General features: G+C 43.9%; 1 protein-coding gene across 3 annotated transcripts in view; it reads right to left on the bottom strand.

The window, feature by feature from the left end:
- SPATA18 (spermatogenesis associated 18) overlaps positions 1–14,814 on the bottom strand; it is a 38,873-nt gene that overhangs the window by 19,210 nt on the left and 4,849 nt on the right. For all 3 annotated transcript variants that reach the window (XR_007125322.1, XM_047719269.1, XM_047719268.1), the window contains exons 2-4: positions 6,296–6,401; positions 6,067–6,182; positions 4,601–4,713 (exon numbers count right to left, since the gene is read on the bottom strand). Coding sequence is in view for 2 of the 3 variants with exons in the window: in XM_047719269.1 (XP_047575225.1) it covers positions 4,601–4,713; positions 6,067–6,182; positions 6,296–6,401 (335 nt within the window). In the remaining variant the exon portion in view is untranslated. The remainder of the gene's footprint in view (positions 1–4,600; positions 4,714–6,066; positions 6,183–6,295; positions 6,402–14,814) is intronic.

Raw genomic sequence — 14,814 nt, 5'->3', positions numbered from 1 at the left:
AATTCATCTGTTCCAATCACACTAAATCTTCAGGCTGCCTCTCCCTATAAAATCTCCATTCCTAATACCATTTTCTGCAGTATTCTCATTACTTTACACTGTAGAGTTGCATTTGACCTAATTTTCCCAGACTTCCTATATATAAAGAAAAAATTATTTGCCCACCTACAAAGAAAACCTTCCAAAGTCAAACTTGACTACCAAGTATTTCATGCCTCTGACTTCCATAATTTATTGAGCATGATTTTCCTGAGTTTTCAACATAGCTAGGTCATTGTCAGTGCCAAGGACTCTCTTCATTGTAGACAAATCATAACAAATCATATTATTTCTTTAGGTCTATTTAAAATTTTAAAAGAAATGGGAATGTGTAAATGACACTGGATGGAGACCAGTGGTTCTCCATTAAGTTGCCCTAGTCCAGTGAGAGATCATAGGTGGGCAAAGGTTTCTTGACTTCTTGGACCCTACTTCCCTGTACTATCCAGGTTCTTTCATCCGAGGCTGAGAGAGTGCAGCTGCTGTCTAGACTCACACTAGTCTTCTTCCTTTCTTTTAGATGGAAGAATGGAAGGTCAAACACTGGGGTCCTCCCCTAGGCAGTGAAGCAGATAGAGAAATAATGGTCTAGCTGGATTCCTACCAAGTTCCCACAGATCCCAGCCGATCAGGCAATACAAGAGGTGGTGTGATTACCCAATGTTCCTTCCCATCTCCTCCTCCTTCTCATCCCCTAACAGGCAGACAACCTGTGAGTGGTCTTGCAATTGTTGCCCCTGACTGTCTCAAGCAGTCTCCCCTTCTCCGGAGTGCCTCCAACATTTGGTTCACACTAACAGTCTCATTACAAATACACTGTGAAGTATTTAAGGGCAAGAATTATTTTTTTACTTATCTTTTTATCCCCAGCATCTCAAATAGTGCCTGTGAACGTGGTAGTGATGAATGAACACAATGTCTAAAGTCTTTTAAAAAAATGCCAAAGTAGCAATAACTTCATAATAGGGCTACTGGCGATTAAGAGGAAATTGCTGTGATTTAATTCAAAGGTGAATATGTTACAGGTTTTTAAAAGTATACATGGAGAAAAAAATTAACATATTTGTCATGAGAAAACTAGAAAATTAAAAGAAGCAAATAAGAAGTAAGGAAGGAGAGTATGAACAGGAATCGTTGTGTTTTTCTCTTAAGACATGACACTCATGTGTGAACACATGTACATACAACCAAACATACATGCTAATTTGGCACCCCTTGAATGATATACAGAGAGAAGAAAGAGAGTCACATTCAGGTGCCAAGCATTATTTTAAGCAAGTTAATGTATTTTATTTATTTTTATTAGGGATTTATTCATTCATTGAGGATATACCATGTGTCAGGCATGATGTTGGGTGCTGGGGATACAACAGTGTCAGAATAGCAGATACAAGATAGTAACCCTTTGGGGCTTCTAGTCTGGTGGATCAGAAACATGCAAACCAATCTTTTCAAGTTCCAAATTATGGTAAGAGCTCTTCTCAGATCACTGCAAAAGAGAACTACGGAGCTGGGGTAAGGAAAGACCTTTCAATATACGTGGTCACAGAAAGACTCTGAGAAAGTTACATTTCAGCTGAGACCTGAAAGATAACAAAGAAGCAGCGAGGCAAAGAACCAGAGAGAGAGACCGCCATGTTTCTGAAAGAGCACAAAGGTTTCAAGGTGAGGAAGGGGACCACAGACTAGGTGAGGAGAGCCTGGCATGAGATGAGGGTGGAAAGAGAGGTAGGGCCAGATCACACAGGGCTTTGGAGAGTCCTGGTAAGGAGTTTAGAATTTGTTTTTCTAAGTGTGAAAGGAGGCTACTAACAGCTTTTAAGGCGGGGTCTGCCTTTATTAATTTCTATTTGTGAAATGGATTATAGTAGAGCAAGAGTGAAAGCAGGGAAGTCAGTTGGAAGACAACTGGTTGAAGAAACAGGTATCAGGGTCTTGAACTAGGACGATGGAGGTAGAATAGGAAGAAAAGGACAAGGGTGGGAGAAGTTTAGCAGGTAGATTCAACTGGACTTGCCAATAGATAGGAGATAGGAAATGAGGACATGTGGGATTCATAACCAGAGCCCAAGTATAAAATCTAGACATCTTCCTTTCAGAGAATTCATCAAACTTGGGCAGATCCATCCCCATTCAGCACTATAGAATTTGCCCCTTCGGAACTGAGTCAAAACCAATCTGGTCTCCACAAAGTTAGACATGGGGGATCTCCTTGGTGGGCCACTCATTTCACAGCCGGTAGCACCCTGACTCTAAAGGCAAGTAGAGTAAGAAAGAAGAGACTTAGCTACTATAGAATGTGGGGGACAGACAGCATCATTTGTGATGCCTTAAAAAAATAAGAACCATAGGTGGGTTGAAAACCAAATGAAACTAGGAAATCCAAGGTAAAGGAGCAAATACCTTCCTCTGTGCAACTTTCAAATGAGATGCACATGGCTTGGTGGGGGGAGAAGGGGAGGATGCATCTAGATAGTGTACACATGAATGATAAAGCAAACAGTGTGAAAGGAACATGACAGTGCCTATGGGTGTCCTTAGTACTATTCTTACAAATTTTCTGCATTGGAAATTATTTCCAAATAATTTTTTTTTTTTAACAAAACGATGTAGTCATGGTTCCTTGAACCCTGATGTTCCTGATGGGTATTTACAGAGCCATAATGATAAGAGAGGGAGATACAAAGGAATTCCTGGCTCCTTTTGGTGCTGATACAAGTCAAAAACCAGCAAAGTCTTGAAGCCCTGCCTCACAGCTAGTGGCAAACAGAAGGGCCTGGCCAGCAGCAGTTGCCAGCAAATTCTCCAGAAGATTTAACCAGACAAGCCACAAATCAGCACCCCTTGGCACAAGACTCTACTGCCCAGTTGGAAATGAAGGAGCAGGAAGCCATAGAGCAGTACAAGACCAAAAGTTCCTCCTCTCCAGCCTGAGGCATCCCTCATGAGATGCAAGCCTCCCTCTACTTCTAGATGCCAGTCTAAGGAAGGAGGGGAGCCAAGGAGACTCTTGGAGAGGGCCAAAACAAAACAAAACAAAACAATGCAAAAACAAACAAACAAAAAACCCTAACAGTAGTTTGAACTTGGAATTCACCAGATATTTACAGGAAAAGGGCTATAGTAAAAAAGAAAAGAAGTGGTAAATGTAATTATCCTCACCTCTTTCCAAATCAGCTGATATTAGTTGAAGTAAGTTGCAGAAATTCAGAGAAGCTGTGCTTTTTTGCTTATTACATTTGTAAATGTTGACTGTTGGCAGTCATAAAACTGTTCATTGACAATGATTTTACTTGCAACATGAATGTTGGGTATGGAGGTGACTCTGTGTGTGTGTGTGTGTGTGTGTGTGTGTGTGTGTGTGTGTGTGTGTGTGTCTACGCATGCAAGCACGCACAAAGAAAAATGTCTGGAGCAAAATAAACCAGAATGTTAACAGGGATGATATAACAGGTGATTTTCACCTTTATACTTGTCTTTGTTGTATGCATTTTGAATTAGCAATGATTGTGCCTCATTAAACCTCCTTGGCTATGACACAACCACTTTTGTATGTCTGTATGTTGTATGCATTTTAAGAAGGAAATTTTTGTTACCTTCATGATCAAGCAAAACTAAGTCTGTAGAGATGCTTTCCTTAAAAGGAAATCTCATCAGAGAACAAGGCAGCGTGCCACACTCTATTCCATCATAAGCCCTAACCAAAGAGTTCCTTGCTGTCCTGTACATGTGAGCAGCAGAGCAAGGCTCTAATTAGGAAACATGGGTTTGATGGGTTTGGGCTAGCTGGGCTGCATGCAGTTTCATACACATTTGTCCATCTTCCTTAAGTGCAAATCCAAGGCTTGTGATTTTCTTTGCAGTGAATCCTTGAGCTTGCTACCCTGGCTATGCCACTGATAGCTGCTGCTGCCTGGCATTGCCTGACTTCTTTAAAATACTTTTTTATATCTACAAATTACTCCAAAATCTTGAAATGCTTATTCTTTAAAGAGTCTGACTTCTCAGACAGGGGTCTATACCCCCTAAAGAAGCACATCTGTCAGATGGATGTAGCCTCTTCCTCTTGCTCTTAATTTTACTCTTTGTCTGACCTTCTCTAACCTTCCCCATTTTGCATTTTATTTTTCTTTCAAAAGATTTTTATGTAACAATCTCTCTCTCTCTCTCTCTCTCTCTATATATATATATATATGAATATTTATATATATATATAAATATATTTATAAATATTTATAAATATATTTATATATATATATATGCTGATAATAGACCTCTAGAGAAGAAGAAGCTCCAGGAATGGAACCAAGGGGACCAGTGTCTTAGGTAATCTATTATAATAGAGAAATCTTATCCCCAGATTCAAAGACACCGGCTCCTTAATCTGTTGGCTCTCTCTCTCTCTCTCTCTCGCTCTCGCTCTCTCTCTCTCACACACACACACACACACAGAGTTATTTGCAGACGTCTACATTTTTCATGAGCCATTATTCCCCTTTCAAACTTAAAAATTAAGAACAAACAATTCTTTTTGGAAAAAGATAACTTGCATTCCTCTTACTCGTCTTGAACCTGGTTGAGTTGATTACGAGTCGAAGTCAACTCAGAGTCTAGTTGTTGCACGTCCCGATCCCGAACACCTGACTCTTTATGTTTCTCTTTATCAAATGTGTCCTGAAATGATATACAAATCAAAAAGAGTCTTGAATACATGAAGCAGCTTGATGGGTTGCAACACAATTATGCTGAGCAAAAGAAGTCAGGTGCAAAAGGACACAAATGCATTGTTCCATATATAGGCAGTTCTAGTGCAATCAAAATTAATCTAGAACAATAAAAATCAGAAGAGTGGTTGCCTGTGGTGGGGAAGGGTAGGTGATTGGGAATTGGCACAAGGAAATGCTCTAGAGAGATGGAGATGTCTTATAAGTTAATAGGGTGTGAATTACACAGATATACACATTTATCGACCTATGGATTTCACTGCAAGTAAATTACACTTCAATTTTTTATTATACATCACATTTTTAAAAAGCCATTGAAATATCATCCCATATCTTTATCCTCAGGAGAATACCCACAGGGTAAAAATCTAAGCAGCATGTGAAAAATCCCTGGGAGAGAAAAATTTGCTTAAAACCGACTGATGTCTGTGGAGTGCTTACCCTATGTTAGTTGTTTTTGCATGTTTATCACATTTAATTCTCAAAATGGCCCTAGTGGGTCAGCAAAAGCATTGTCTCCATTCGGCAAGTGAGACACAGAAGGTTAGACGACAGACCCGGGACCATAGATGAGCGGCCAGAATTGTGCCCAGTGACCTCCAAGCAGGAACCCTTTTGCCCCTGTCCTCCTAAGCCTGCCAAGAAAAGACTGCTCTATGTGCTTTAATTTGAGAATTTATGGAAATCCATATAATTGTTTAAAATCAAGGCTACTAATATTTAATGACATCAGTGCCTTAAGCAAGGTATATGTTCTATTTCCAGTCTGGGCTTCACCTGTCTAAAACTTGACACTAACCCATAGAAATCACCCCCTAGCAACAGCAAATGATGGTACTCTTTGTCAGTCTCTGAGAACTAAGTTTCCAATTCATTTCATTTCACTCTTTCAGAATTTGGAGCTCTCCCCCATCTAATGGTCTCTCCTGAGGCTCCGTGGTACCCTAACTGTGTGGACTAATCTTCATCCCAAAGTTCCTATTTAATGCTGAACGTGGGCAATGTCCCAGATGTAGACCATCACCAGTCCCTTCTTCCAGCGGAGGAAGCAGAGGCTCGTTGATGCGTCTGAGGTCACACCGCTGGGAGGTAGGCAAAGCTGAGAGTTGAACGCGGGTCTGTTTGAAGAGAAAGCTGAACCCATTATGCCACATGCTACTGTAAACAGAACCTCACTTTTTGGACCTGTGTCCAAAGTAGCGCTAAGTCCCTCACTAGGCAAAAGTCATCTCTTACGTATGTCTGCATTCCCGGAGCCTGAACAGGGTGCTGAAAGTCAAAGGGGATCCTTTAACCTCCCTACCTGTAGAGAGGGCACCCTGCTGTCAACAGGTTTTCCCAGGGAAGCAGCAGTAAAGGAGGCCTCCAGCCAAGGCAGAAGGCGCGATTTGATTATTTCCACGCCATCGTAATGTCCGCCTGAAAGAACCCACAAATCAGGTCAGGGAGAGAAGTTCAGCAATACGCCGAGAGCACCAAGGACAGAAGCAAAAGAAGACAGAACCGGATGGGGAAGCATGGGCCATTCTCACCTTCTTGGGCTGCCGTGGTGAGGATCCGAAAGAGCTGTCCTTGTACTTTGGAAATTTGTTCGATGAGCTCAAGGCAATGACTAAGATTTTGATCACAAGTGTTTGCCTGCAAAATCAAAACAGAAAAGTCAATGCAATTCCCGTCCTCTGGAACCCACTGCAGGGACGCAAGGCCTGACTTTACCCAGGGACGCCTGGCTGTGGTATGCTCCCAGGCACAGAGACTGCCCTGTGTTCACCAAACCATCTTTCCAGTTCCTCCTGGGCGCACAGCTAGAGTACTTCTCCCAGCCACCCTAGCAGTTGGCAGCAGTCAGCAGCGATACAGCGGAGTTCCAGTCAATGGGAAAGGAAGTGCTATATGCCCCTTGCAGGTATGACCCGGAAGAAAACCCCTTGAGCAATTCTCTTCTCTCTCTCTCCTTCCCCATCAGCCGGCCAGATGCCAAAGACCCAGGAGAGGACCCCAAGGGCATAAAGGATGGTGGAGCTACAAGATTTGAAATTTGAAAGGCTATGCATCCCACACTTGCAATGATTATCACATCACTGAGAAAGTGTGTGTTTGTGTGTGTGTCTGTGTGTGTGTGAATGCGTGCATGCACATGCACGTGTGTGTGTGTGTGTGTGTGTGTGTGTGTGTGTGTGAAGCCACTGAGGTTTGGGGGTTAATTTACCAGCAATACCCCTGACTTGCTACTCAGAGGAACCCTACAAAACCTCCTTTTATAAAGTGAATAGACGTTTTGTAACCTAATACAAACCACTGTTTCCTAACTTACCTGCTTTATTGGTTCGTGTCCTCTAAGATCATTATGTAGATTAAGAACACTACTTGTTAATAGTAGGAAGGTACTGGGGGGTTAAGGATCCCATGGAGAATAAGACGAAAGACGTGGCACCAGCCATATAGCATGGGCAGACTTGTGGGGAGAGAGGGGCAGAGACAGTCCCGCCCCCCCCCCGGGGTAGAACATGGGCCCACGAGGTCTACTCCAGAGCCCACGGTCTTGGGAAGGCAGAGAAGACTTCTGCGAGGAAGTGAAATCTAGGCAAGGAGAAAGCAGGCAGATTTGGGGGGATGGGCAGTTCCAGGGGTTGTGGAACATCAACAGATCACGAAGAAACCCAAGAGGTGGGCCTTTAGCTATTATTCTGTTTTTTTCACCCCTTTGGTGAGATTTTTACCATTTCCTCACCACCCAAACTTCTAATGGCGTCTACCACTAAAGGAAGGGACAGAACCACAAGCAACGAACAGATCACATGGGTGTAAAAACACACAGACTGATGTATTGTCTCAAGCCGTGGCGGCGGCCTCCTGGACGCCGGGCAGGTGGTGGGGGTTGAGGAGGAGAGAAACGAGAACAGGGAGGAAGAGTGGCCTCCAGGCCACATGCATGCGTGTGTAGACGGGGGAAGTGGTTCAGGCAGGCAGGCAAGCCCCCTGTGGACAGAGGCTGTGCTGGCCTGGGCGCTGTTGCACTCCCGGCCTGTGTTCCCTGTGTTCCGTGGTCTGGGGTCCAACCCAGTAAGTACTGGCCAGACGCATGAGGACGAGAAGATTCGCACAGTTCGCATTTATCGCAGATCTCCTATGCGCAGGTGCAGTTGATGTTTACGTATATAAGCTCAGGGAAGCCCCACAGCAGTACACTGGGAAGTGGGGGTGTCATTGTTATCACCTCCATTTTCAGTTGACAAAAATGAGATGCAGAGAGGTTAAATAACTTGTCTAAGCTTACCTTGTGGGTAAAATGGCAGAACTGAGATTGGAACCCATGCCCTTAAGAGTATGACTGGTGCTGGGAGCAGAGGGAGGACACCAGTGAATGGGGAGGGCCATCCAGAACCCCCCTCCACAAGAGGGGAGACACTGAGAGAAGTCTGGATGCAGAGTACTAGAGAGAGACTGTGATGTACAGTACAGTAGCAGGGGCAAAGGCCCTGTGGCAGGGGCAGGAGCGAGTTTAGTTACCTTGAGAACCATAAGTAAGCCTATGTAGCAGAAGCACAGAAGGTGAGAGCCACTGGCAGGACAGATCCTGGAGGGCCTTCCAGGCCTGGAGTTTGGAGGGAGTGGACTCGAGCCTAGACCATAGGTGGAGTTGCTGGGTTATGTCCACGCCTGGTGGACGGCACCTGGTGACAAGCTCTGATTTGGCACCTACGTCTGATGAAGGCATTTGTTTCTGTTTCTCATCGCTCTATGCCCTTCTCCTAAAAAGACCAGGAGCTCTCTTTAAAAGTTCCTTTGTCTTTCCTATGTTTATATCAGTTGCCACTGGTCTGTTTAACAAATTAAATGACCCCAAAATATGTGATGAATGAATGAATGAATGACTTAACAGTGTAATATTGACATCATCAGAACACTTGGAACCCCCAGCTGAACAGCTGTGCCCATCCCTCCCTTGTTGAAGCAGCAACTCCTTGGCCTTGCTCTCACACCTGCACTTATCATGGTGAACCTGTTACTCAAGAACAGCTTTGCCCTCTGGCTCGATCATGCCATAGGCTACGTGGGCAGGGAATGGGGCCTGAGGGTCCAGCAGACCTGAGTGATTATCTCTGCTCTGCCACTTGCCACCGTTCTCTGCAATCCTACGCAGATTACTTAACCTTTCTGACCCCATTGCCTCTCCAGGAAAATGGGGATCATGACTTGCAAAGTATTAGAGGAGAATTAAATCCAAAGAATGCATATCTAGCACCTCAGAGAGAGAAGGCATTCAACAATTGGTACCTATGAGGTATTATGTGTTATTGAAAGGAGCAATGGGTATAGGAATAAACGCAGACCTCGGTTCAAATATGGTTTCCCATTTAGTTTCTGTATTCTCTTAGAAAAGATTTTCTTTTAAAGATTTTATTTTTTTATTTGACAGAGAGAGAGATCACAAGTAGGCAGAGAGGCAGGTGGTGGGGGGGGTGGGGGGAAGCAGGCTCCCTGCTGAGCAGAGAGCCCCATGCAGGGCTCAATCCCAGGCCCCTGAGATCATAACCTGAGCCAAAGGCAGAGGCTTAACCGACTGATCCAACCAGGTGCCCTAGAAAAGATATTTTAAATATGAGCCTCTGTTTACCCATATTTAGGAAGTGGCTGAACTCATGAACTAACCTAGATGCAGAGTAGTGGAGGGACAGAATAATTAGAAGCATTATTGTAGTATTATTACCATTTGCTTCTATGCCTTGCCCAGAGTCTGGTACTAAGGAGATGCCCAAAGGAATGTTTGTTAAGTGGGCTTGTACACACAACTTAAACAGAAGACAATGTATAGTATAAAACCGTTCCTGTTCCCAAGACCTGTCACAACATGCTGCAGCTTCTAATACAAAGCCTCAAGCAAGACGCTCAAGTTGCAGTAGGGTCATGTTCTCTACCAAACAGTCCCCAACAAAATAAACAGAGCAAAGATATGACCAAATTCTGCTGTCTCCTAATTCCAAAGTTCATTCATTCATAAATCACTGCACCCCTACTATTTGTAGCTCAGGAAATAAAGCTACATTGAAAAAATTAGGGGCACCTTGTTGGCTCACTTGGCTAAGCCTCTGCCTTTGGATCGGGTCATGATCTCAGGGCCCTGGGATCGAGTCCCGTATCAGCCTCTTTGCTCAGTGGGGAGTCTGCTTCTCCCTTTTCCTCTGTACCCTCTGTCTGTCTGTCTCTCTCTCTCAAATAAATAAAATCTTTTTTTAAAAAAGGAAAGTAAGAAAAAATTAAAAGTTGCCTACTGTCAATGAGCTCACCAGCTAGGGAAGTGGGATGGAAAATGGGGGACACACAGAGGATTAATAGTTACCTTAGAGTTTACTGAGTGTCTTGTGGATAGTGAGCTGGGATAGGAACAAAGCACACCCTCGTGATCAGTGAGGGGTAAGAAATGAAGGTATTTCAAGAGGAGGAGCAGCAGGCACCAGGGCAAGGAGGAACAAGGCGCACCAGAAGGGCAAGTGGAACACAGGGTCCAGAGACCAAGTAACGATAAACTTTATTTGTCACATGAAGGGTTCTGAGACTTATCCCATCACTGAATATTTAAGGGGGGCAGGTAAAGTAGAGTGGTGACATGGTCTGACTTACTTTGCATTTTATGAAGATCACTCTGGCAGAAGCCAACCACACAGGGTTCAGATAAGAGAGTGAACCTGGTGGGAAGTGGGGGCCATTGTAACCCTCTGGTTGGGGAATGCAGTGCCATTTGCCCAACCACAGGACACAAGCGGAGAACCAGCAAGGCTAGAGAGGAGGAAACTAGTCCCGTTGGGTTCGTGTTGGGTTGGAAGAAATCTGGAGCCTCCCCATGATGCAGGCTAGAAGGCAGGTGATTACCCAGGTCGGGAGCTCTGAAGAAAGCCCGAGCTGGAGATAGATTTGGGGGTCCCCAGCATCTGGGAAATAGCTAAAGCCATAACTTGGTGCATCAATTGCTTTTGAGAAATCAAGGGGCTAAGAACCAGGAAGAAGGAGAAGGCTGGTTATCAAGTAGCTTCTGGAGACCTTGATGAGAACAGGGACGGCAGAATGCTGTGGGATATCTGATGTATTTCCAGACTGCATGGGGGTGAGGGAACCAACGAGAGCCAAGAAGAAGCAAAAACAATGAGGACAGGTGACCCTTTTCAAGAAGTTCCCTGGTGTGGGGAAGAGTAACGTGGAGGTCCCCACTCTCATGCCCCAAACAAAAGCTCCTGATAATATCAAGCCTATATATTGCCTGATTTCCTAAATCCTTCCTAACATGCCTCCACATGACTTGTCCAGCCTTACTTCCCTCTCCTCCCCTGCCAACAACTCTCTCCTCTCCAGCCACTATCCTGCCTTGCGTATGCACACGTTACATAGACACAGGATCCGCCACCAATGCTTTAATGCCTTTCACGTTCTTTACTTGTGAGCAGCCTTGACCTTAACATTTCTCCTTGTGACAGCCTGATCATCCAAGCCTCTACCAATGATTCTCTCATACCTTTGATTCTATCCCTCACCTTGAACCACCTCCGCAACATGAAAGAGAATTTTCATTGCTAAGTCAACAAAATGTATCACTCAATATCTTTCATCAACTGACAAACTACGGTTGGAACAGCTATTTAAATCTATCGCTTTGAGCACAAAATACAGTGATTTACATTTTAAGCAACCTCAGTCTCACACACAAAACATAGGGCAATATATTAGATAAGACTTAATAGTACAAAGGGTTCATCCCAACATTCCTTTAAAATATGAATGCTATTATAACATTAAGTGATTTACCTGACTTTATTTTTTTAAACATTTCTTTGAGAAAAACCTCATTTTACATACAAGAATGCCATTCCAATCCTGCCGGTTGGAGAATGGGCAGATGAGCAAGGGAAAGGAAAGATCAGCAGTCAGTGTGTAGAGACTCATCTGAGCGGCAGTAGTGGGCATTTGCTTGTAGCCAGTCGTGGAAATTCACACATGGCAAACAAAAGCCTGAATTTCTACCTTCTTTTTTCCCCCACTGTCCGGCAAATGTGTGCTAGAGGGGATGGGCAGAGGAGGATGGCGGAAATGGACACCACAAATGAATAAAATTTCCTTACACCTTCCCTCCCTCTGTAGGAGGTTAGAGAATAAACTTGGCAAGCAAAAGACCTACTTTCAAATCCAAGTTCTACCCTTTCTACTGGCGTGACCTCGGGCAGGTTAGCTGCCCTCCTGAGGTTTGGTTTTCTCATCTGTAAAATATAGAGAATAAAACCTGCTATTTCATAAGCTTTTATAAAATTTCAAGGCAATAGTGCAGGAAGAGATCTTTGAAAGCCTTCGAGGGCTCCTTACGTGCTGGTTATAAGAGGCTACAATTCGTCCTCCAGGGAAATGGCTGTCCCATATATGGGCAGCCCCTTCATGTGACTCAGTTTCCAAAATCAACCCTCTGTTCTACAGTGTGGCTGACTTTCCCACTACACCACTACCTCCACAACAATGTTTTAAAACCAAAATACTAAATATTAGATATAAGAGAAATAGGCTTATATATATACCCCAACATCTTAGCAAAAACTTCTATTTAGACTTCCACGCTGGATTTTAGCATCTTGACCGGTAGTCAGTATTTCTATCAGGTTTCTTTCATTAATTATTTTCCAAAAACATTAAACAATGATGCTGTTTCCATTAACAAGTTTCTCTAAGAAAGTAGATAACCCCACTGTTAAAAATAGAATAATCTGCCCTAATCACTTGTCAATTTCTTTCCTAGCCATGAATTCATCGTTAGGAGCTGTGGCAGAAACTTTAGCACTAGTGAAAGATTCCACATGCTTTCCTTAAAGGAAAGGAGGCTCCTTAAAGCTCCTTAAAGGAGCCTTAAAGGTTTCAGGCTCCTTTACAAGTAGATTGGAGCCACATAACAATCCTGGTCTAGGGAAGAGGAGTGAAAGTGATGTGTATAATGTAAGTGCTCTCTTTCTCTCTCTCTTCCCCTGTGGACCTTTGCCGTCCCATGATGAGATCTGTGATGAGATGACTGCTCCACCAGGGGCGGCCACCTGAACCTGAGCCAGTGACGGAGGAGAGGGGCCATCAGACTTGGCATGAATGAGAAATGTCTTTCATGTAAGTTTAGACAGTAAGATTTGGATCTGTGTTCATCACTGCAGCTTAGCAGTAAAGAGATAAAGGGAAGAAAAAATGTTTTCTATGAATTCACTAGACTGAACCCCCAGGAATGTGGAAGTATATTGACTATAGGGGAGGACAAAGGCAGCCAGGGAGTCTGTTTGAAGACACCATAACAACTACAACAAAGCTTCTGTACTGAGAATCAAGGATATTTTGTCATACAGGCAACATCTATTTTAACACAAAGATTATCCAAAAACAGAGGGACACCTCTTTGAGAAATCCTTTTTACATACTGATATTGAATATGCTGTTTTCGCTTGCAAGGGCAGATTTCTATAACACAAGAGGAGAGTAATGCAAGGGGAAGTGTTATCAGCTGTCCCCAACATCCCCACTCACATAACAGATAATCAAAAGTTTCCAATTCGTAATGTCCTGATGTCTGTTATTATACATCAAGAAATGGAATCTTCTCCTGTCTTAGGGATGGGGTTATCAAGGATCTGGTAAGTTCTTACCGTTTGCTCCTGTAATTACATACAGTACATTTTAAAAAGTAATAAATGTCAGAGCATCTGACCAAAGGTAGTTCCCTAGTCCACAAGATTCTGGGTGGATATAAATGCGTCTCGGGAGGAGGAGGAGTTTCAGCCCAGAGCTGACCTTCTCCAGGTACTGCTAACATGGGAAGGAGGTTAATTTCTTTTTTTTTTTTTAGATTTATTTATTTGTTTATTTATTTATTTGACAGAAAGAGAGATCGCAAGTAGGCAGAGGCAGGCAGAGGCGGGGGTGGGGGGAGCCGGCTCCCTGCTGAGCAGAGAGCCCGATGCAGGTCTCCATCCCAGGACCCTAAGATCATGACCTGAGCCGAACACAGAGGCTTAACCCACTGAGCCACCCCACTGAGCCACCCAGGCGCCCCTGGAAGGAGGTTAATTCCTCATCTTAACATCTCTATGAAGTAATTAGGTCCCGAGACCTAATTCTGATCTCTATAGTTGGTTATGTGACCCTTTTGCAGAGACGACCAAGAGGACCATACAGAAGCTGCATGATCAGTTGGGGGCATTTGGGGCAGCAGACTATTACTTGAAGGACCATTCTCAGAGTCTGACCTTGTTTACATGTCTTCTCACTGCAGATGCTTTTAAATCTCACCTCCCATTGCCCCCTGGGGATAACACCCAAACTCCTTAACACACCACCCAAGGCCTCTACTCTCTGGCCCCAACCACCCCACATTCTCAGCCTCATCTCACCTCCTCTCCTTGCCCAGAACCATTCACTGGCCCCCCGCAAAGACCAGCTTCTTCCTGCCTTCCTGCTTTTGACACCTGCTGTTTCCTCTACCCTTTATATGCTACTCTGCCTGGAAGTTTCCCATGAAGATGCAGCTCACATTTCCATTCCCAGCATCTAGCACAGACAGACATATCATAAACTCTGCAAAAATATTTTGTTGAATGAATTAGTTAATCAGTAAAGGTACATTGCCGAAAGTGGGCGTCTGGGTGGCTCAGTGGGTTAAGGCCTCTACCTTCAGCTCGGGTCGTGATCCCAAGGTGCTGGGATCGAGCCCACATTGGGCTCTCTGCTCAGCCGGGAGCCTGCTTCCCCCTCTCTCTCTCTGCCTGCTTCTCTGCCTACTTGTGATCTCTGTCTGTCAAATAAATAAATGAAAATCTTCAAAAAAATAAAATAAATAAAAGTACACTGCCAAAAGCGTACATATAGAGTGTCTAGGCCAAAGGTTCACACAATGCAGAAGTTAAGTAACAGTTTATTGAATGAATTATTAAGCCCTTAAAAACTGTCTCAGTTCTTGGTTGAACAAGAAGAGATTTTCTATGGCTCTTTCGTCAACATTCTCAGTAACCACACAGGAGGAAAAACAATTCTGAAAGTTACA

This window comes from Lutra lutra, chromosome 2 (genome assembly GCF_902655055.1).
Source record: "Lutra lutra chromosome 2, mLutLut1.2, whole genome shotgun sequence".
In the NCBI taxonomy this organism is placed as follows: domain Eukaryota; kingdom Metazoa; phylum Chordata; class Mammalia; order Carnivora; family Mustelidae; genus Lutra; species Lutra lutra.
This window is presented reverse-complemented; position numbering and strand designations above follow the sequence as displayed.